Below are 22,904 nucleotides of genomic sequence, written 5' to 3' on the forward strand. Positions count from 1 at the left end.
GGGGCTCGGCTCCCCATGGCGTTCGGCTAATAGGGGTTGACCATGGGGTCTCGACCATGGTAGCTCAGTCGTGGGGGCTCGACTATGTGTGCTTTGCCAAATTGTTACATGTGTAGAATGATGTGAAGTGTGGGCCTAAATTCTCTTACAGTGCAGCTATCATTTGACAATGCTTAGAGCCTCATTGGAAGATGTGCAATAGTGTCCAATATGCAAAGACACAAAATTGTATCCAATATGTAAAGATGGTGTCGCCTACCCAGACTATTGGAAGTGAGTCAAACATATAAAGCACCAATAAAATTTATTAATAAAAAGGGAAAATTGCAGTCAAAGTGCCAAACATTTCGTTTATTAGTAAACTTTGTCCAAACTTTTCATTTGTGCCACCATAGATACCAAACATTTACAAAATTTGCAGTTCAAGTCTAAATTGACAATTTTCGTTAGTTTGATCCCAAAAACTATAAGTTAGCCTCAAAAATTAAAAATCGAATAATTTTGACCAGGTAAGGCAATGGTAAAATTGTAACTTTATAATTTTAATATAAAAAATTAAAAAAGGAAAATAAAAAACCGCATCTCCTTCAAAACAAAACAAAACAAAACAAATGTTAGGGTGTACTGGATATTTGGGTGCTACACCTACGATGTGGAGTTAGATCGGAGGTTTTTCATAAAGGATAGAGGCAAGTTTGGATAATGTGTGGGTGGCATATGAACTAAACGGGTGGTTCGCGATGACTGAAGATTTAGGTGGAGATGCGACTAGGAAATCATACTCACAGCAGCATCGAGTGGGATGAACACTAATAGAAACTGTTAATCTGGACTTGGGCTGCAAATTTTGTAAAGGTTTGGTGCCTATGGTGACACAAATAATAGGTTTGGACAAAATCTGTTAATAAACGAAATGTTTGATACCTTGGCTGCAATTTTCCCTAATAAAAACACAAAAAAACCTTTCAAGTCGTTGTAACAATTACGAGCAATTAATGGAATAAGGTAGTTTGAAAAGGCAAGTCACTGCATCTCAGACGACCGCCATCCAGAATTCTTTTAGATAAATTAATTTTTTAATCAGAAATTAGTCGTTGGTTTGTTCTTAAAAAGAGAATAAAAACTACACCATGAGATGAACGAAAATAAGCCGTCAACACTGATATGACGAGTAGAAAAATCTGAAACCAAGAAGTTATTCAATACATGTAAATTTCTATGATATTATAAGCATTGTTGCTCTTATTTTCAAACTTACAAGAAGTCAAACTCTGCCCAAGTTCCATTGCTTACACAAGACATAACTTTTAAATATACATTATTACTTTGGAAACTCTTAGGTATTACAAAAGAACACCTGAGATGCCCCTTGAAATGAATCTTGGGGTATCCTAGAACAAATAACTAAAAACATTGAATTATTGGACCAAATTATAGTTTTCAACTTGCTGGGAGCCACTGCTTTTATTTCAAGAATTATATATTTTAGCCAATTCGCATATTCCCATGGTCCACACCCCTTATTTAAGGAGACTGATTTTGTGTTTGGATTCTAACAGTATATGCATAAGAAGAAAAATTCCGAAGGTTGATATGGGAATCTGTGCATCTATTGCATCTGAGATACATGATGATGCATATGGCCAAGAGAATGCTGTATACTACAGAGAAATCGGTGATACAAATGGAGTACATGTAATCGGTTCCACTTATTCTCATCCAGGAAGCAAAGGGTTTAATCAGGATTCAGCAATTCTCTATCAGGTATGTCAATACTGCTTTGTTACGTGTTTGATAGGCTCGACTGGACAACATTTAACTGGCTTAACGAAGATCACGAGTGATGAGTGGCATACTGAAGCCTGCAAATTGGCATGAAAAATCTCATATTTGATGTCTTTTCTTGGAAACAAGAAACTTACTTTCTAAATGTTCAACCTAGTCATTATTATTGAAATACTAATCTTATTTCACAAACCCTTTGTAAAGTTATGCATGATTTGACTTTATTTCATTTCCCGCGTTTTCAGTTTTTTCAAGTTTTACACTGAAAACATCCAAAACGACAAAAAAGTCGTTTTGTGTTTTCTTCACAAATTTTTTTTCGTTTTCGAAAACGGGAAAGAGAACACGCTTTCACCGTTTTGAAAAATCGAAAACAGAAAACGGCCCGAAAACGGTAAAGAGAACAGGACCTTACTTTCTAAATGTTCAACCTAGTCATTATTATTGAAATACTAATCTTATTTCACAAACCCTTTGTAAAGTTATGCATGATTTGACTTTATTTCAAATGCAGGATAGTAGTACGAAAGCCGAGACGAATTTTGGCTTAAAATAACATATGCTCTTAGGACATGTTTCGTATGCATCAGTATAGTATAACGATCATGGTTTTAACTTTTTTTCTTCCTTAATATTGCCCAATACATAAAATACATATTTACGACATGTCTGAATATGAAACTTCTTACTTTGGCAGGGCTATGGAATTGAAGATGGAGCTTTTTGCGGAGTTTTTGATGGACATGGCAAAAATGGTCATATTGTGAGCAAGTTAGTGAGAAACCGGTTGCCATTGTTGCTTCTTAACCAGAGAAATGCAATAGCAAAGATCAGCACATCAGCAATATACACATCTTCTCTTAAACGAAGCGGAAGTGTGAATGGTGAATTAGTACCAAGCAAGAATTTCATGAAATGGAAAGAGGCTGGTTTGAGTGCCTTTAAAGTGATGGACAAGGAACTCAAGCTTCTTGACAAATTTGATTTCTGCTGCAGTGGAACTACTGCTGTTGTTGTCGTAAAACAGGTACGATATTAAAAAAGCCACGTTGAGATTTCTGTTTCATTATCCGGAATGGAAGTCTCTGTCTTATGCGCCCTCCTAATGCACCTGGGGGCAAATCTGGTTAAGCTCATTCGGGAAGTGAGTCCTTCGCTCGATCCCCTGGGAAAGTTCCCTAAATATATTGAAGAAAACCCGGGGATAATGTGCTCCTCTTTGTTTTTGTTCGTGAATTTGTGGGAACCATACAATGTTAATTGTTATGTTATTGATTTGTCAAAACTTTTGACAGGGGGGAGATCTTGTTATTGCAAATCTTGGTGATTCCCGAGCAATTTTGGGAACAAAGACTGAGAATGGAATAAAGGCTGTTCAGTTAAGTACTGATTTCAAACCAGAAGTGCCCGGTAAGATCCCTTGCAATCCTATGTTGGACGCACCATGTCTAGTAAGAATGCACGTCTAAATGTCTCTAAGAACACACTAAACAAACACTTGCTCAACCCAAAATAAGTCCAATGGATGCAGACCTATATAGATAAATCTCTAATTGTAGCAAAAACTCGTTATTTATGAATCGTTTTATCATGCAATATGTTGGATTTTATGCGCAATATTAAAGAGATGAAAACGAAAATGAACACAAGAATTTTATGTGGTTCAGCAATGTGCCTACGTCCACGAGAGCGAAGCGGAGATTTCTTTATTCAGTTGTGCAAAATAGGGTTACAACATATTATTTATACTAACCCTAGCTTGGGCCCATATAAAACTTTAAGGCTCGTACAGAAAATACTCCCGTATCGGCATCGGCCCATTTGATTCAGAGCTTGTGTTCTACTCTATATGAGCCACATGCACAACACAATAAGATGTTCATCGAACAAATTTTAATGCAGGGGAGGCTGAGAGAATAAGAAAGTGCAATGGAAGGGTACTAGCACTAAAAGAAGAACCACATATTCAAAGAGTTTGGCTACCCCATGAAGACTCTCCTGGCTTAGCCATGTCTCGAGCTTTTGGAGACTTTTTACTCAAGTATCACGGCATCATCTCCATCCCGGACATCTCATATCACCATATATCCACAAACGATCAGTTTCTTGTCCTGGCTACAGATGGGGTAAGGCCACAACTCTTGTTAAAAGTTCGATTTTCGCAGTACTAACGTTGTTTATGGAACTAAGTTTGCTTCTTATGTTTGATGTAAGGTGTGGGATGTGCTTAACAATGATAAAGTCATATCCATAGTGGCCTCAGCCGATAACGAAGAGGCTGCTGCAAAAGCAGTGGTGGATGCCTCGACTGCTGCTTGGAAACGCAAGTTTCCAAACTCGAATAGAGATGACTGCACTGTCATCTGCCTCTTCTTGCAAAACAAGAGTCAACACGATCTGCAGCTAAATATTTAAGAAATGCTACTTTACGATATGTGCAAGAAATGCTAATGGGGTGGCTCGTCTGGGATTGAGGAGTGAGAAAAAAAGAGGATTGAACCACCACGAGTTTTTCATATAAGAAGCTGTGAATGGCAATGGTTATTGCTGTTTAAACTTTCCTTGTGGTTTTGTTTTAGTTTTCTTTATATTTGTACCTCGTAAAAATCAAATAAAAACAGCATAAAAAATGATGTATGATTTATTAAAAGCTCCTTTTAACTTGTTTCCTCTCTTCTCATCCCTTTTTGGGTGAAATTTTCCAGGTAAGTTCATGCTGTCCATGAATAGTCGTACACAATAGTGTTTGCTACATGGTACTTTGTAGTAGTAGACATTATAATAAAAAACGATTTTATCTAGTAGATCCTCAAGTCATTACTAGTGGTTCTGCAATCGGCAGTTGAGAGGCGTTCTTCTCCTTTCTTGTCCACCAGAGCCATCGTGTTGATTTATATTATTTTATTAGATATTCTCTAATTTTGTTATCCCTTATTTTTAATTCATTGAATTTCCTGATTTAAATTTCTGTATGTTATTTAAAATAGAGGGCAAAACAGTATTTTTATGGTCATTAGGGATGAGTTGTGTTAAGTAATTAAAGATTGGGGACAAAAATGTGATATATAGAAGGTTGGAAACAAAGATGCAACGGAAACGAAAGGTAACGGTTTGGGACAAAACGCAGAATTTACCCAATTATTTTTCGCCTTAGCAATTTGCGGAAATACGCTATATAGTTGTACAGTTATGACTGTGTATTTTTGGGCTTAAGAATTCAAAGGTTCGACTACTCACGTACACCAATTCCAAATATATTACCCATTTCTGCACCGGAGACAACGATGATTCGGTTCGCTGTCAGTGCATGTTTCCTCCTAGCGCTTTCGATCCTGGCCGTCCCCGATGGCCGGAATTGATCAAGCTGCCGTCTGAAGCTCGCAAAGTCTTTGGCCGCTTTGAGGACAAGAACGGTGGAGCCAATGAGGATGCCCTGGAGACCAAATGGGCCGTCCTCCTAGCTGGTTCCACCGGTTACTGGAATTACCGGCACGGCGGCACCAGGGGATTAACCTTCTAAGACACATATTTATTAAATTCTTTATGATTGAAATTAAATGCTTTCTTTATTTTTATTTTTTTGGCTGAATTTTGATTTTATAATTCTGTTTAGAATCACACAGTTTCTCATTTATGTTTAAAGGATTCTCTTTTTGGTTTTTGTTGTGCTTTTTCTCGAAAGAGAGTGAATTTGTCATAGTTCAACTTTATAAAAATCTTGGTATTTTCTGTAAAGTCCGTAGCTAAAATAATCTCCATAATTTGGGGTGGGGTGGGGTATACACTACTTAGATTTCGTTCCATACTTAGGTCTAAGACGTCAAGATTTCAAATTTGGTTGTTAAGAAGTCTATCAAGTACAAGAGGACCAATTTATATGTTTATCTGGAATTCTGTTACAAGTGAAGAAGGGTGTGGTTTCCTTACACAGTTTACGCATATATATAGTAGTAATCTAGAATTGAAAAAAGAAGTTGGCAATTTATCTTACCAAAAGAAACTGAAAATGATCTTATGTTAGGTATAGTTATCTTTGACATGATGTACGTAATTGTTGGATTAGGAAGTTCACTGGCTCACAGAATTTTATAATTTATTTTGTTTGCAATCGTCATTTCTTTTTGACAGCTGACGAAAATGAGTAACATAATGCCATTATGCTATTGCATTTCTAATCCATTTACATCTTTTTTGAAGATATATGATACAGCATCCTCATTTGTTTGGTCTTGCTTTGTTTTGTTTTATGTGAGGAGGACAACTATTTTAGCTTCATCGCATTCATAGAAACAAATGGCATTCACATTGGACCTATGAGTCTTTTCTTTTTCTTTTCTCTTTTTTCATTGAAGATTATAATCGGCCACTTTACATGCCTGCAAGGGTATTTAAAAATCAAAATTCTTGGGGCATGAAGATTCTAATGATATGAAAATATTTACACATTTCTCTTCACTTCAAGTGTGATGTGCAGAAAGAAGAGTAAACAGAAATTAAAGAAAAATTGATGAGTTTCTAAGAAATTTAAAATTGAGTTCCTACTAACAATCCCATAATCATTATGACCCTATGCAAGGACTGGGAAAAGATGAGCCGAGTTTTTTTATATTCAGCGTCATTTATGTCCTTAATCTATGTTGACAAACTTTATTGCTATTGTTTAATCATATTTCATGGTTTCTATAATAATATGCTTAGTCTTACACGCAACCTGTAGAGATGAAAGGGGTTCTATACGATATCTAGATATAATCATCTTTGTAATTTTCATTTCACAATCAATATGATATAGGGATTTTACTTTTGTACTAGGCGGATTTATGCCATGCATATAAAATCCTCAAGAGAGGTGGTCTCTAAGATGAAAATGTCATCATTTTCATGTATGATGACATTGCTCAAAGTGAAGAGAACCCTAGGCCTGGAGTCATCATTAATAACCCTCATGGAGAGGATGTTTATAAAGGAGTTCCTAAGGTTTGTGTTATTCTCAAGTCTTTTGGTCATAATTTGATTGTTGAAACTGTATTTCTATTTCACACGTGGTGAATTTTTGTAGACCAGGATTATGTCGACAACTTTTTCGCTGTGATCCTTGGGAACAGAATTGCACTCACAGGAGGTAGCAGAAAAGTTGTAGATAGCGGTCCGAATGATCATATTTTCATATACTATGGTGATCATGGTGGTCCTGGAGTGCTTGGTTAGTAACTTACTACTAGCATCCTTTGATTTGGATTAGTTTTTACATTTTTTTTTTTTTTTCATTCTTGGTAGACTAGTTATGCTAGCTGGCTTATTTATTAGGAAAAATTCATTCACCCGCGCCCCCCATGTGAGGGGCATGTAACCGGGCATTTACAAGCCTGGGTACGAATGAATTTTTCCTAATAGGACTGAGCTACTTGACCTACAAATCCTACCTTTATGCAAATGACCTAGTTGATGTTCTAAAGAAGAAGCATGCTTCTGGGACATATAAAAGCTTGGTTAATCAATTATTGGCTTTCATTTTCAGTACCAAATTATACCATTGAAGCATGTTCTGAAATTTTGAAGGGCTATTCTTCTAATTTTTAAGCTTTATTAGGTTTTTTACCTTGAAGCTTGTGAGTCTGGAAGTATTTTTGATTGTCTTCTTCCTGAAGCCTTGAATATATATGCAACCAATGCATCAAATGCGGAAGAGAGCAGCTGGGAACCTACTGCCCACACAGGGGCGTAGGAAGAGGGGGGCAGCCCAGCCCAGCCCTTCCCCCCAAGGCCTATTTAATTTTAATGTAAAAAACTATATATTTCTTTGCATTTTTATTTTTATTTTTTTTATGTAGCAGCCCAGTAGAATTTTTTTTTTTTTTGCCCCTCCTGGCTCCGCCCAGGCGACTATCTGGGTCCTCCCCCTGAATATGAAACCAGCTTGGGTTACTTGCATAGTGTTGCTTCGATGGAGGACAGGTACACACCTGTTTTCCTTCCTTTCTTTTTTATTTTTTGCATATTGCTCATTCTATTTTGGTGGCATCCCTGTTGATCATTCAATCGTTGGATGCCCAAGTAAACTTATTGATTATCTTTTTAGTAAGAGCTATTGAAAAAAATGAAGAGTTGTATTTGCTAATAATTTCAATTTGGTGGGATTATAGATTGATTACTTAAATGACCATGTTTGGCTTCATGTTTTACTAATTACTCATACCCATTTGCTAATGATCAGTGAAATACACAATTTGCGAAAAGAAACTTTGAGGCAACAATATCAACTGATATGATCCTTTATCTAACTATGCATTTACAATTGAGCAGCCTCCCTGAAACTCAACAGTCTGCCTGAAACTAGAGAAATTTAGGCTGTAGTGGTAACATTGGAGTCAACCATATGTATTCAACCTGACATAAATTGCATCAGTCTTTCTGTGTTGGGAAGGTTGAAATTCTACATGAATTTCACCTAAAAAATTGCACATTTAGTGCTCTAAGTTGTCATTTTATGGTGGACATTGTTCCTAAAAAATTTAAGAATGAAGACTAGCATCCAAAATGCAGCCGTCCTCTATCTTGTTTGTTTTTGTGTGTATATTTCTTATGATTTTATGATGTTGGCATTCACAGGTCAGAAGAACTGCTAATCAAAATTCTTTTTGTGGCTCCCATGTCATGCAATATGGTGACTTAAAGCTAAGTGCGGAGAATCTTTTCCTGCACTCGTGTATGTATCCTGCTAATGATAACCAGAGTTTTGTGGACAACAATGCAGTGCAGCTATCTTCGAAAGCTGTTTACCAGCCTGATGCTAATCTTTTACATTTCTGGCATAAGGTATGTGTAACTCCTTTTTCTGCTACACTGAATCAACTACACGCTTTAATCCTAATGTGTGTATTTGTCATGCATTGGTACCATTTAGAGGTCAGTATTAGTTAAATGATATAATAAGAGGCCAGTTAAGCTGCAGGTCAAATTTGAAAGGGAGATCCAATGTCAAATTTGAGTCCATTATTTGGACATTGGTGAAGCTGTGGGCAGTATCTCATTAACATAAGAGCTTGTTTGGTAGAGATTTTAATCCAATTAAAATGAATTTTTTGACTGTTATTTCACTATTTCAGCCGTTATTTTTTAATTTTTCTTTCACAGGTAGGACCCTCTTTATCTTCAACGATCAAAAAATCAATTCTCAAAATCACTATCAAACAAGCACTAAGTTCATAATGTTTGGGCTTATGCATGCTAGCACTCTGTAACAAATTACGTCAAAACTGCCCAGAAAAGAAGCTAAAAGCTCCCTAGACAAAGATTTCATACTCTGTTAGCCCGTTTATGTAAATGATTTCATTTTTTGTAGGGAATTTGGAAAAATAAAATTACCATTTGTTTATATTGATACAATGCACAAGGATAAAAATCTAAACTGCTACTTTTGTATGTTAAAGGTAATAAGGAATAGCAGTCAGAGAACCTTGCTATATCTGCTAAAGCGAAAGCTTAGCCCTATTTGTGTGGCATTGCTATAATCTACAATAGAATACATGAAGCACCCCATGATCAAAAGTTTGAAGTATATAGCCTGAATTTCATGTTGCTTGAAAGACTTCACCACTAAACTTTAGCGAAGCAATTTCTCATCTACTTCCACCAGTTACCACACTCTTTTCCATTTGATACAGCCTGAATTTCATTTTACATTTAATTTCTTTTTTGTACCAGTTTACTTTATTTTTCAGTTGGTTTGAAATTGGGTTAGGAGTTGAGTGTGTAAACTGAGACCGAGGACAAGGTTTGGATGAAATTACGTGAAACTTAAGGAGTCTTCTTGATGCTAAAATTATTATGTCACTCCTACAGCTCTAATGTCTTCTTTCATTCACACTGTAAGATGTAAACTTTAATGATATGTTTTAGAGACATATAATGATTTGCATGACATACTGGCAGTTCATCAAGGCTCCTGAAGGCTCTCTTAGGAAATTTGAAGCTCAAAAGGAGCTTGCTGATGCTATGACACACAGAACGCACATTGACAGTAGTATCAAACTGATAGGCTCCAATCCACCTCATGCATTCTAGAAGGACCTAGAAGAAGAATAACCTGCAAATTGGTGGAAAACTAGTTTGTTAGAGAGTAAAGATGGGAGGGGATAACAATTACAAGTAGCTTATAAATAAAGAAGGGGGAGAGGATGGGGAGGCAAAAATAGTAAGTGAAAACCATATTGTGGAGAGTACAATCCTCTCGAAAGGCTGATTGTATTTTCATTCTGTTTTCTGTAATTCAATTTCCATCATTACGCATCATAATTTATGTTCCTGTCTTGTGTTTTCATTAATCATAGGTAGATTTTGCCATTAACTTGGGGTGAAACCTACCACAACTTGTTGGGAAACGTCTCTTTGGAATCGAAAAAGGGGCCTGAAGTGCTGAAGACCATTCGGCCTACAGGCCAGTCTCTTGTTGATGATTGGGACATTCTTAAACCCTTGTTACGATTCGTAACTGCATTTCCCCAATATGACTGCTTATTTTTCAGATAAAATATTTTGAGACCACATAAAGCATGATATAATATTATGCTACGCCCTAGTATTATTAATTTTTGAATTATGCTACTTGTACAATGCTTTTTTTTTTTTTTTTTTTAAAATTGGTTTACAAGAGCTGAGTTGGCAACGTTTCACAGGCTTCTTGTACAAAAAACAAAGTTAAACCAGCTTGTGAAATGTTGCCAACTCATCTCCTGTAAATCAATCTGTAAATAAATTTGTACAAGTAGCATTGTTGTTAATTTAAGCCCTAGGAATAAAAAATAACTCCCCATGTGCTTACCCTACTAGTTGGCCTCGCACTTGAGCAAACATCCCATGCAAGTTTGGTATGCAATATTGGATCCTATTTAACTGTGTGATCAACAGCTTTTTTACTTCCTTTCTCCTTTAATATTGTCTAATACTATCTAACCTACCATACCAAACGTGCCACCAGTGTATTACGGGATTTTGTTCTGAAAGAACAGCGTTACTCTTATTTTCTTTGCTGGTTAGAACATTTGAGATTCGCTGGGGATCTTTATCCCAATATGGAATGAAACACATGCGTTATATCGCTAACATCTGCAATGCTGGCATAAAGCAAGAGCAAATGGCAGAGGCATCTGCTCAGGTCTGTGCCAGTTTTCTTTCCAGTTTTTGGAGCTCTCTCCACAGGGGATTTAGTGCTTGAATGCCCTAAAATTCAGGATACAGAGAGTTTCACAGCATGCTTGGCTAACTTAAATTCCTTAATAGAAAGACTGACTTTTAGTACAGTTTAAGTTTTTGAACTTAAAATCCTCCCAAAAATTAACTTTTGAAAAATCTCAAAGATGCTCCGAAAAAACTTCCTAAAAGTAACTTATAAGTGCAGCAAAACGTGCTCAAATTTTCTTGTACATCGAGGTTATGACCTTGGTACTTCAGTGCAATCTGTACGTATAACTTCAAAGCTTAACAGCTGCCTTGTGACTGGTATTTGGTACCTATGTATGATTTACAGTTCATGTTTATATTCTATTTGATCTAAAATTGATTTTAGTAATCTATGGAAAAAAAAAAATCTGGTATGTATGAATTTCGGTGAAATCATCTTTCTCATTGTAGTTTTGTTTTGGAATTTGTGTTTTTTCATGTTAAATATGTTGAATACAAGATTTAAATAACATGTATATGATTATTCTTTCTAACAACTTAAGATTTTAGATCAAGCACATGTTTGGCAATGTTTGAATTTAAATTTAATTTTGTCAAACTTACATTTTATCCACACATTTATACAGGGCTGGCACTAAAACATGGCCAACTAGGCAACGATCTAGGGCCTCAACATTTTAGGGGCCTCAAAAACAACCTAGAAGTCTGAAAAAAAAAATTCCTACAGAGCAAAGAATTTCTAATGCATTATTATTTATTTTGCAAAAATAGTTCTAAAAATGGCAAAGAATTATGCCTTTTGAACTACTTCTCACTAATCTTACCAGTTATAACCAACTGAATTGATCAGAATTCAGATTTCAAATTAATGAAAACTGAGAAAAAAGAACAAAAGCATGGGCTGTGCATACATGACGACTGGAAGTTTGTAGCCATTTTTATGAGTTAACGAATTTTAAATTTAGTCTTAAATCTTGACTTTAGACATTTACACTAAAATAACAAATGGAAATGTAATGAAGAATTATCAGATTAGTATAGATGATTCAAAATCAAAGAACTAAGCAATAATTTATTTTGCTATATATAGCGTCATTATGTTACAATAAGACAAATAAATTTATAGTGCTTTTAGTAGATTTTGCATGAAGGGGCGCTGATTGGTATGTTATATGTTGACAACTTTGTCTGAAAAGTTGGTTACATAATATTTTATGTTATTTAAATTTCAAATATTGCTCTGTGCAAAAAGAACAAAAAAAATTATATTAGGGCCTCATAATTATTAGGATCGGCCTTGCATTTATATGATTCATGACTTGACTTACTACTCACTTAATTTTTTAGTAGATTTTGCATGAAGGGGCGCTGATTGGTATGTTATATGTTGACAACTTTGTCTGAAAAGTTGGTTACATAATATTTTATGTTATTTAAATTTCAAATATTGCTCTGTGCAAAAAGAACAAAAAAATTATATTAGGGCCTCATAATTATTAGGATCGGCCTTGCATTTATATGATTCATGACTTGACTTACTACTCACTTAATTAAACACATTCTTTAGTGCTTATGAGTATTTAATGACCTAAAACTTAAAAGCATTACTTAATAAATTTTTAGTGATTATATCAGTATAGGTAAAGATTTTAAGTTCAAATTCTATCGCTATTCGTCACTAAAATTGTGTGCGTGTCAACCTTTGATGGAAAAATGAACGAACACGCATGTAGGGAGATAATAAAAGTAACTTTAAGTATAGTAAAACTTGCTCAAATTTTCTTGCAACTTTCTCATTGGCATAATTAGATCTTACGCAATTCCAATTTTCTTATGCAAAAATTAGAAAAAAAAAATATTCGAGGAGATAATAAATGTAACTTTAAGAATAGGGCAGCTTGCTCAAATTTTCTTGTAAGTTTCTCATTTGCATAATTAGATCTTTCAAAATTTCAAGTTTCATGTGCAAAAATTAGTCACACTCAAATCCAACCACTACTATACATGGATAAGCTCGTCAAAGTCTAGAATTTAAACATAATTTTGTTTATGATGTCATCAACCTAATATTTATTTAACCCGAGTTAAATATTCAATCATGGTTAAGTAGGTCACGTGCTAAGCGCCTGTGCACGGGTATGCGAGAAATGTCCATAATTTAAATAAAGATATAATAATAAATTAAATAAATATAACGGCGACCTAACAGCGCAAAAGATTCCGTTTGATGAAGCTAACGCCGTGAAGTAAAATCCAGTCTTTAAGTGGGACACAATAGCGCCGTAACTTAGCGACCTCGACGGTTTACTCAAAAGAAATCGAGACCGTTAGATTTTCTTTCAACGGTCAGAGATGAAACAATAGAGTGAGAACAGGAAACGGAAGGGGTACAAAAATGGGGGTTTGAAAGGAAAAGAGTGTTTTCCTACTTTTCTCTCTATTCGGAAGAAGAAGAAGACTCTCTCTCTCTCTTTCTATCTTTCTCTCTCTGAATTCTCTCTCTCTTGTTTTGCATTTCTAAAAAATCAAGATCATTATTTTTTGGAGAATTTGGTGAGTGGAAATGCAGTGAAATATTAATAATCGATGATCTAAAACTTTTTCAATAATTTATTATCTACAATTGTGTATTTGATTATGGGACTTTGTGTTTTTGGATATTTTTTGAATCGAAGGTGCATTTTGGAAGGGATTGGAGTTGTTTTGTGAAGAATACTGAAGCTTTGATTTCGTTCGCAGATTGTGAGAAACTGATGCACTCTATTAATTATTCTTCAATTTTTGAGTTTAATTATGGGATTTACTTGAATGATTTGTTTGGTTTTTGAATCACAGGCGCATTTTAAAGCGGATTGGAGTTGTGTTAAGAAGAATACTGAAGTTTGATATCATTAATGGTTTGTGAGAAACTGACGCACTTCGATTGGATATGAGAAATATTTGAGTCTACAGGTTCGTCGTAATTGGAATTATTGTTCTGTTTTCGTGTGTTTCCTTGGAGATTTTTTGCGTTAATATGATTTTTGCCCTTAATTTTGATTTGACAGGTATATCTCTGGGAGATTGGAAATCAGTTTTAGGACTCTTAAGATCGTGGGTTTAATACAAGAGCTGAAAGTCGGAGCTCGGATTCGGTGACATTTCACCGGAAAATCCTTATCTTCTGGGAGTTTATGAGTCAAAGGACTTGAATCAACAGAAATTGTTGTAAACGTGAAAGGATGATCGTTTAATTCTGGAACCGAAGTTGTCATTATATAAGGTATGAAAGCCAGCCATTTCCGAAAATACTACAATATTTAAATTTGATTTGAATTTTTTTCATGAAACTTCTGGTTTTTGTACTGCAGAATCAGAGAGCTCTTTTTTGGCAGTTCATCAGGCTCTGATATTCTCAGGCTCTCTCACCCACTCTGTTTTGGCGTTCTTCACATTGATTTTTTCGAAACAAAGGACACCGATTGTTCGGATTTTGAGGATTGAATCGGAGTTTCTTTGCGAGGAACAAAAAGAAGAATTGAATCTATTGTGGGAGAGAGAAAAGAGGCTTTCAGGTAATGAATGGTGATTTTCGTCTGAAGACTGGCCAAAATTCCCTCCTCATCTCTTTGGAGTTACTCGCCTTCGAATAATTCATCAATTTGTAATCACTCTCTTCTTACCCAGATTTACAAATTTCCCATCTCTGAGTTTTCCGGAGTGCATTTCAATTTCACCTTTAAATTTAAAACCAAAGTTTCCCAATTTGTAAACAATTACGATCATCTTCTTCTTTCAAATTTCTCACATAGTTTTTTTGTGCTACTAAATATTTCTTCATCTCAATCTTCGAAACTTTTCGTTGCAGAAAATTAAGACATGTAATGCGGATTTTCCCAAAAAAAAAATAATAATAAATAAATAAAATTCTTGAGCTGAATTCTCAACCTTTTTTTTTTTTAGTTATTTTTCAATTCTGCTGTCCATTTTGGTACAGATCCTGACCAAAAATTCACTTCTGTGAATGCACCAGAAATTATCTTCTAAATTCAGAAATGAAATATTCCAATCATCATCAAATGATAAAGTGATTCGTTTTATTTCTAAATTATGAAGTCAGAATAACCCCAATTTTTTCCCCCATTTCTATCCTGTTCCTGTTTCCACTTATATTAATAAATTTGCCAGTTAAAATATAATTTTAAGCAGTTAGCCCCGTCATTGATGATGATGACAGGTGTAGAAAGGCGAGATGGAGAGGAATAATCCCAGCACCAATAGAGAAGGAGGATTGTTACCGAGATCCGAGTCGTCCAGGTCACCAGCAACGACGTCGTCTGACTTATTTTTGCAGTGGGGGAATCGGAAAAGGCTACGGTGCATGAAGGTCCAGGCCAAAGACCACAGCAATAATGACTCTGCCGGGTCTGTCCTGGTTAATCGGACAACAGCCCGGGTCGATCGCCGGGTGATTAGGTCGGATTCTAATTCGAACCATCAGAATAATAAGAATGCTACTGCCATTACTAGCACCAAGAGTAACGGGTATTTGAATCTCCGTCAACGTCCAGCTTCTCCGTCTCATCATCGAATTTTGAGGTAATTTCTTTTTTATTCCAATTATTTTCTTTTGATGAGGGTGTCATGGTGACTCTGGGGATTGTGGCGCTTGGGTCATGGGGGTGGAGTTCTTGTCCTCTACTCGTTGGTTTGAATTATTTGTGTTGTGGGATTTTTCTTGAATCTTTGTTTGGGGCTGGAACTACTTGACTCGAAAGATCGAGGACCGTGGAGTGGTACCCTAAATATGGATTATAGGACTCGTATGGACTTTGTTATAGATCATAGAGATCTACACTGAAGTTTAACAGTTGAGAAAATTCAAGTCCTATATAAATCACAAATCGAAATTCCATATTTCGACGTTAGATCCAAGTCCATAACTTACAACGCAAATCATGAAAACCACGCTTTGCGATCTTGATGCTCATGTTGAATTGGCTTACTAGCCCATGACTAATCTGAATAAACATTGTTGTGTTGGGCATTGCCAACGCGCTACTCAATTACAATTGGGAGACGTGGTTCCTACTTTGAAACCACCGTTATAGGGGGAATCTCATCTCAAAAGCTAACTGTTGAAGTTAAAGAATTTAAGTCTATATGGATCATAGACTGAAAACCAATAATTTCAATGTGGAGATTCAAATCTCATGCTTTGCAATGAGAACCATGACGGCCTTGTGGTTGATGGTATGATTGAGTCTGAAATCCTATGGCGTCTTGGCTTTGGGGTTGGCCGTGTTTCACATCTATTAAATTGAAACTCTTTTTTTTTTTCAAATTCAACATTCACACAATAAAATGTTTTATATTTAAATTCAAATTTTTTCTTATTTTTTAACTACTAGTTCTTCAAAAATTCACTATTTTAATTAATTTGTTTATTTTTTTTTTTATTTTTTTTGGTAAAGTCAATTGTAATTGATGTAAAACAGTGGCTAAGATCGGAGTGCTATAGGTAATTGGGTGGGTACAAAAAAAGATACCAAAAGAAAATATGGATGCAGGGGGTTTTCATTCTCAAGTCTCCCCCTAATGGAGTGAAAGGGCCATCTATTCGAATAGAATATAATAATAATTGCAGCGCACGCACTTGCAAGTGGCGACATTAGTGATAGATAGCTAGGTGTATTTCACCTTGTCATATTTTCATAACTTTCATCCCCTGATTATTTTTTTGATCCTAAATTGATGCCCATTTTTTGGTGAATAATTACTATTTAAAGATTATACTTACGCCCGATATTCATTTATTTTTTCCTCCTATTTATTGCACTTCAATATAATATAATATTTGAGGGAAATAAATAAATAATTAACTACCTAGTGATAGCATCTGATTGGAAGATAGAAAAGTGGGCCACCCGTTCCTTTCCTTTCCAATGTCAATGTATTTATTGTTAGATCCAAAATTAATCTAAATTTCGTANTAATTCACTGCAATACTTCGTTAGTAAATGAAATTAAGTGATTATCATATACCCAAATCAGAATCCATGAATGTGAGATAGTTTTCTCTTTTCATGGATCATTTCATAATTAGTTCTTGTTTAATTATTGGTCAAATAGTTATGAAAAATCGTAAAAATTAATTTTTTCGAACAAGTGAATATTTAAACAAGAACTTCGTAACAATATTAATTATTCAGATTTTGACAATATTAAAAGAATTATCAAAAGTGTATATCTATCTTTCGTACAAAAAGCATTTGGGAAGGAGTGGTGCGGTTGTGGAATAAAGTTCCATGTGTTTATTATATTAATTCCTTTCTCGTCTATCATAATTTCAGAACTTTTTTATTTTTATTTTTTCTAAATTTATTTTTAATCACGTTTTTATAATAAAACATTTTGTATTTGAATTTAAAATTTTTTAATACTTTTTAACCACACATTTTTTAAAAAAAAAAATTCTATCTTCATTGGATAATGGTTAAAAAACAGGGCTTAATAATTTATATTAGGTAGAGAGGGTGATGTGGGGCTGCAAAGTTGTCTTGGCACAATCAACTACTAGAAATTGCTATGCATAAGGATAATCAAGTAGGTTATAGCCATAGGCTTACACGTATCCACTTTTTTCTTTTTTCTTTTTTTAATCGATTTGCTTGACCTCAAGTCACCTACGAAAATATGTATTTTTATGATGGTCCACGAAAACTTATCAGACTCATAATAATAATAATTTCTTATCAATTAAAAAAAAAATCAAAATTTCGTATTGTCCAAGGAAGCGCGTTGATATAGAATTCTTTTTGGCATTAATCATAATCATAAAGTCCCCATTATCCAATTTTCTTTGGACTTTTATTACGAGTAAAGAGGGAAAGGGTAATTTAGTTCTAGTAGGAATGGTTCAGCTTATAATAAATAAATAAATAAAGATTACTTAATCTTTAATTGTTTGTGCAGTTGGTAAGTCCAGGAACATGGCTATGCGATCTGACCCTAGAAAGATACGAGGTCAGAGAGAAAAAGGTTTCAAAGAAGGTAGAACTCAATTTTAATTTTACTTTTAAATTATAAATTATAATTTGGTTGAAGTTGGGCTTAATTTTACAATTTTATTTATTTCAGAGACCAAGAGGGTTGAAGGCAATGGGAAACATGGAGTCCGACTCAGAGTAGAGGAGTGTAATGAATTGTGGAGGAAATTTGTGCACGTTAGTTAAATTACACAAGCTGGTGTATTTTGTATTTCTTTGACTCCATTTTCAAATTTTTATCCATTACTAGAAATTTAATAATAATTATGCTGCATTTTCAAAAAAAAAACTAAGATAAAAGAAATTACAAACAATTTACAATAGTTATTTGAAATTAATACCTTAATAAATGAAATAAATACAAAAAATTAAATAAAAATTTCAAGCACTGCATGGAGGAACTCGAACTGTTCTCTGAGGCTAAATTCAAATGTTCCTGTGCTATTTTACACTTGAGAGATGGAAAAAGGAATAAAATAATCCATTCATTTTCTTCTGTTGCTATTATTCTACCTGCTAGAATTAAGATAATTGTCCATTTTGATTCGCCTAAAAAGGAATGAACGAGTTTCTATTTATTTTTGGTTCTATATCAAATAGAAGGGAAAGAGAAGTAAATGTTCCTGATTCATCATCCATAAAATACATGACAGACGGCGGAGTTGGACATCTAAATTCAGAATATTACTCTTAGCAACTCCTACGTTTGGAGCGAGATGTTATCTATAATTCATCGGTTGGTCAGGAGATCAAGTCAATTGTATACCCCGGTTTAATTTGCATGTTGTTCGCAATGAAAGCTTGTATTTTGTCAAAATTAAGAATTAAAAAAAAAATTGTATGTTCTCAAATGAACAACAAAAACTAGGAAGAAAAACATCAAGCCATCTATCTAATGTTCCAAAGAATGAACAAAATTCATAATTTTACTATGTACTTTTGGCTCCAAATTCAAGCTACATGGTCTGTACATGTGAAAAAAGGCTCTAAATCAGAGCAGAATCGTTCGCGTCTGATTTAAAAACCTAAGAACTTGGGGGCTAACAAGAACAACGGCTCCAAGGCACTCGGAGCAAATTTCCTCGCAAAAAGATAACAATGAGACGAAGGCTGATCATTATACGAGCATTTTTGACCTTCAAAAATTCTCTTCATGAATTCTTCTGTAATATCTGCTCTTCCAAATGTACCTGGGTGAGCTCCTCCCCTCGACCAGTCCACCCAAGTTATACTTCTATTCGCCAACAATTCTCCGGCCTCAATTGTTAGCATAGTTGGAAAATAGTGTTCGTCCACATAACATGCTGGCTTGCAGAAGTCAGCAAATTTTGGATAGTATTTCGTGTCTTCCACAATATATAGAGCAAGCTTTCTGTTGATTTCAAACCACTGAGATCCCTTCCGCCACTGGGCGATGTTAACTTCCGGTAACATTTTCTCACTGTAGCGTCCTCTCCCATAAGGTCCCTGATCATCAAATGCACCAAGAAAGCTATATTTGGATTGCTTTATATAGTTGTACACGGTGCTGAAGTTGTACAGAGGAATGCACGATTCAGAAAGTAGAATAAACCATTCATTGGAAATGTCGAGCAAGGCATTAGCAATAAGTCGTCTCTCAGCATCACACATGCTCATCTTTCCCCATTCTGCGACCTGTCCAGGATGAGATCAAATGCTCATCAGAAACTCTGTTTCATGCCTACCAAGTCCAGATGAAATCTTAGCTCTTAACCATAAACGAATTAGTTCAAGTTCACAAGAAATTCGTTTGTGCTATTCCCAATTTCTAATGATACTCCCGTTAAGACTTTCAAAAACAGTTGAATTCATAAAACCAAAACAAATTTCTTGAATTTTACCGATTCTACCAAGTCGAATAAAAAAGAACAAATTTTGATTCTGTTTAACAATATTTCTCCTTCCAACACACACTTTGTCCACACGGTCAAGTCTATAGGTTCTTCGAAGACTTGACTTTTCCTTAAAAGTCAGGTCACATTTTAAATGGAAGAACACCTAACGTGGAAAATACGACTGCATACCATAAACCTCATCATTAAAGAGTGCGTCCAGGGGCAATGTTATTGGCAAGTATTGAATAAAGAAAAATTGGGTAACGTGACACAAGTTGAATAATATGTTAACTTGTGATCTTTGTAGCGAGACAATGATAATGCAAGAGCAACAAAACCTATTGTTTACCAGGTTTTCAGGTAAATAACCGGGCAAGAGGTATGATTTTGTCGGAGTCAACTTCAGGAAATCTAATCTGCCTTAGAATGATAACCCTTTCTCCAAACAAAAACAAAAGATGGAGAAACTATAAATTTGGGATTCACGCGCTCCTTAAAATCTGCCGAAAAATTACTGCCAATTGACCAAAGTGATGAACAATAATTTTCTTCTAAAGACATTCCTCAGTTACATCATCTTTGGCAGCAAAATGAAACCAAATATAACAATGAATAGTAGTGAGGTCCAGAGATCAGAGAAGCGTTGGGTAAACCTCGGAAATCTTAATAAAGTAATAACAGAGCCAACAGTCTAGATGATAAACTTACAACTATAAGACTACCACTAAATTTTCATACTCAAAAACATGGAATTCGTGTAAATTGACAAATCTAATATCCTTTTTGCAGTTAATTGATAAAAGAACTAATGGAAATCGGATTACACAAACATACCTGACTTGGTATTTGTCTCTTGTAGAAAACCGACGAGGATGGAAATTCAGCCTGAAACGACGGCAATGAATGCATGTAGATTGAATACAGCCCCTCGTGCCCCTTAAAAAACCTCTCCCAGAGAGGTGCCAATGGCAATGGCCCTTTAGACAAGAACATAAAGGCAATCTTAGGGATCCTCTTAAATGGATAATTCTTTATCTGGGGCGTCAATGAAGCCCTCCAAAACAACTCCTTATCGCTCATTTTGTGCATCAAATTCAATGGGGGCTTGATCCAATGCTCTAAATTATTCAGTTCTTCTTGAATGCAGGGTTGTAAAGTAGGCCTAATAGCAGGCGCAAAACTAGTAACTCCAAAACGCCTAATTGTATACACACTAATTACAGAGAAGACAAAACACAAAACCAGAAAAAGTGCAAGTAATTGAAGTAGCTTTTGAGGCAAAACCCTAGATTGGCTTGTCCTGCTTATTACAGTAGATTCTTTGCCTTCTTCCATAAGCACAACCCTCGATGCAAAAACAAACTACATCAAACAAAAATTTCAGCTTTACCTTATTCTCACCATATCAAATCAAATAGATCCAAAATTTCTCAGAACTAACCAAGGAAACCAATCCCAGAACTTCCTTGATCGCCCTATACAATCAGATACTTGAATTTTCACGAATTTCCCAGAACCTTGAGTATGCACCAACTTTCCCAAAATACTAAGCCCCAGAATCTTGAGTTTTTTTTAGTAGGCTGATTAAATGAGATTCAAGAAAAATCAAGAAACCTGGTTTTTTCTTTGCAGAGGTAACGAGTTACACCTCAAGACCTTGTACAAGCTCACGAGAAAGTTACAGAGAGATAGGGGATAAATAGGTCGTAATAAGAGAGGGTATTCTAAAAGTGTTTTAACAAACTTAAAAGTGCGATGGGTTTGATTTGGGAGGAGGGAATAACTGTTGGGTAGTTTCTTTGATTTAGTCTTCTCTTCTAACCTTGCGCCAGAGATTGGGCGATATATAGATACATGAATCGACAGAGAGTAAAGGTGGGGAAAATCTAGAGAGAATAAGGGGCAGGGGTTGATTAAGATTGACGTGCTCACTCAGCAATGGAGGAAAAAAAATTGTAATTAACGTTGGCCACTGGGCGGTTTTTGTTTGTTTATATAAATCTCAAAACATGGAAATTAAAAATTAATTATGTCATTAACAAAATTAATGGCTAATAATTAATACGTCAATCCTATTTAACATCATTAATGCTACAACATTCTATAAGCATGCTTGAGACCCATTTTCTTGCCAAAAATGTATTTTAAAATAGTGATTTCATGGAGAATGTGTCAATAAAAATAAAAAATAAACAATTGAATTTACATGTACTATTATTTTATTGAAAAATATGATTAAAGATAAGAGAAATTTTTGAAAATAACGGGAACAAAACAAGATCTATATGTAGCATGAACGACATTAAGTTATTGGATTGATTAAGTAAATTATTCTTAATAAAATACACACAAGCATATTGACTTTTATCCCCTTTTCTCTTTTCATAACACATTATCAATACGATTCACTCGAAATCAAAGTGAATTAGTTAAAAGGTAATTTTTTTTTATAAAAATGATTGTATGTCACGTGCATCAAAATTAATTTGATAACATATAAATATTTTATTCCTACAAACACGTGTGACTTATGTCACGTTAACTTATGTGCATTTGAATTTTCTACGCCGCCGCAATGAATTTATGCTTATAAATCTGTGTGCATAATACATAAGGCCAAGAAATGTGTACTGTGAATACCCCATAAATCTGTGTGCATAATACATATGGCCAAGAAATTTGTATCATGAATGCCCCCACATACATATGCATTAATTTTCAGTCGCCAATCGTTGAAGCATTTTTCTCTCTTTTTGCATGTACACCTTTAAATGCATGTATTAATTTTGCATGTAACTAAAAAATTCATTCAACCATTACTTTGTTACTATTATGCCTTCAATTTTTATAAGGAATTCTACCTTTTAACTTCATTAATTTTGACATTATTTGAAATTCACGTGTAAATATATATATATTTTTTTCCATTCCTTTAATGCATATATGGTAATTAATGTTTTAATTTGATGTTCATTACAGTAGCACAACATTATAATTAATATTTCAAAAGAATATTAATTTTAGATCTATCTATTAACTATTATACATAATTTGT

The 22,904-nt window shown here is 34.7% G+C and overlaps 4 protein-coding genes across 8 annotated transcripts; 3 read left to right on the forward strand and 1 right to left on the reverse strand.

Annotated features, from left to right (window-relative positions):
- The first annotated feature begins 1,511 nt into the window (after nt 1-1,511).
- LOC111385273 (probable protein phosphatase 2C 72) lies at nt 1,512-4,589 on the forward strand. Its single transcript, XM_023009654.1, has 5 exons — nt 1,512-1,764; nt 2,483-2,812; nt 3,081-3,195; nt 3,688-3,911; nt 4,000-4,589. Exons 1-5 carry the CDS (start codon nt 1,594-1,596, stop codon nt 4,198-4,200), a joined length of 1,041 nt encoding a protein of 346 aa, XP_022865422.1. The 5' UTR covers nt 1,512-1,593; the 3' UTR covers nt 4,201-4,589.
- Nucleotides 4,590-4,910: 321 nt separating this feature from the next.
- On the forward strand, nt 4,911-10,326 carry LOC111385240 (vacuolar-processing enzyme-like). 5 transcript variants are annotated; one of them, XR_002701028.1, is made up of 5 exons: nt 4,911-6,762; nt 6,845-6,988; nt 7,376-7,740; nt 8,395-8,601; nt 9,718-10,090. XR_002701028.1 is itself a non-coding variant. In XM_023009616.1 (4 exons), exons 2-4 carry the CDS (start codon nt 6,938-6,940, stop codon nt 10,140-10,142), a joined length of 285 nt encoding a protein of 94 aa, XP_022865384.1. In that variant the 5' UTR covers nt 4,922-6,762; nt 6,845-6,937; the 3' UTR covers nt 10,143-10,326. The 5 variants fall into 5 exon arrangements, 3 of the variants coding, with proteins under 3 accessions (XP_022865384.1, XP_022865382.1, XP_022865381.1); XR_002701029.1 differs by having other exon boundaries at nt 7,434-7,740; XM_023009616.1 differs by lacking the exons at nt 7,376-7,740; nt 9,718-10,090 and adding an exon at nt 10,116-10,326 and having other exon boundaries at nt 4,922-6,762.
- Nucleotides 10,327-13,456: 3,130 nt separating this feature from the next.
- LOC111385210 lies at nt 13,457-18,257 on the forward strand. Its single transcript, XM_023009589.1, has 9 exons — nt 13,457-13,518; nt 13,641-13,707; nt 13,801-13,917; nt 14,013-14,227; nt 14,316-14,519; nt 15,182-15,545; nt 16,147-16,238; nt 17,908-17,997; nt 18,085-18,257. Exons 6-9 carry the CDS (start codon nt 15,197-15,199, stop codon nt 18,133-18,135), a joined length of 582 nt encoding a protein of 193 aa, XP_022865357.1. The 5' UTR covers nt 13,457-13,518; nt 13,641-13,707; nt 13,801-13,917; nt 14,013-14,227; nt 14,316-14,519; nt 15,182-15,196; the 3' UTR covers nt 18,136-18,257.
- A 606-nt stretch (nt 18,258-18,863) lies between these two features.
- Nucleotides 18,864-21,787, reverse strand: LOC111385242. The gene is made up of 2 exons (XM_023009618.1): nt 20,684-21,787; nt 18,864-19,649 (listed from the first exon to the last, which is right to left on the reverse strand). Exons 1-2 carry the CDS (start codon nt 21,182-21,184, stop codon nt 19,011-19,013), a joined length of 1,140 nt encoding a protein of 379 aa, XP_022865386.1. The 5' UTR covers nt 21,185-21,787; the 3' UTR covers nt 18,864-19,010.
- Between the last annotated feature and the right edge of the window lie 1,117 nt (nt 21,788-22,904).

The sequence above is a fragment of the Olea europaea genome, unplaced genomic scaffold (assembly GCF_002742605.1).
Source record: "Olea europaea var. sylvestris unplaced genomic scaffold, O_europaea_v1 scaffold311, whole genome shotgun sequence".
NCBI classification, from domain to species: domain Eukaryota; kingdom Viridiplantae; phylum Streptophyta; class Magnoliopsida; order Lamiales; family Oleaceae; genus Olea; species Olea europaea.

Bases quoted from the DNA above. Each gene is read 5' to 3' on its own strand.
- LOC111385273 (XM_023009654.1), top strand. From the start codon at position 1,594: ATGGGAATCTGTGCATCTATTGCATCTGAGATACATGATGATGCATAT. The intron at 2,813-3,080 runs GTACGATATTAA...AACTTTTGACAG, and splicing joins CTGTTGTTGTCGTAAAACAG to GGGGGAGATCTTGTTATTGC. The intron at 3,912-3,999 runs GTAAGGCCACAA...GTTTGATGTAAG, and splicing joins TTGTCCTGGCTACAGATGGG to GTGTGGGATGTGCTTAACAA.
- LOC111385240 (XM_023009614.1), top strand. From the start codon at position 6,938: ATGATCATATTTTCATATACTATGGTGATCATGGTGGTCCTGGAGTGC. The intron at 6,989-8,394 runs GTTAGTAACTTA...TGGCATTCACAG, and splicing joins TGGTGGTCCTGGAGTGCTTG to GTCAGAAGAACTGCTAATCA. The intron at 8,602-9,717 runs GTATGTGTAACT...ACATACTGGCAG, and splicing joins TTTTACATTTCTGGCATAAG to TTCATCAAGGCTCCTGAAGG.
- LOC111385210 (XM_023009589.1), top strand. From the start codon at position 15,197: ATGGAGAGGAATAATCCCAGCACCAATAGAGAAGGAGGATTGTTACCG. The intron at 15,546-16,146 runs AATTTCTTTTTT...TTCAATGTGGAG, and splicing joins TCATCATCGAATTTTGAGGT to ATTCAAATCTCATGCTTTGC. The intron at 17,998-18,084 runs GTAGAACTCAAT...TATTTATTTCAG, and splicing joins AGAAAAAGGTTTCAAAGAAG to AGACCAAGAGGGTTGAAGGC.
- LOC111385242 (XM_023009618.1), bottom strand. From the start codon at position 21,184: ATGGAAGAAGGCAAAGAATCTACTGTAATAAGCAGGACAAGCCAATCT. The intron at 19,650-20,683 runs GTATGTTTGTGT...CATCCTGGACAG, and splicing joins AGAGACAAATACCAAGTCAG to GTCGCAGAATGGGGAAAGAT.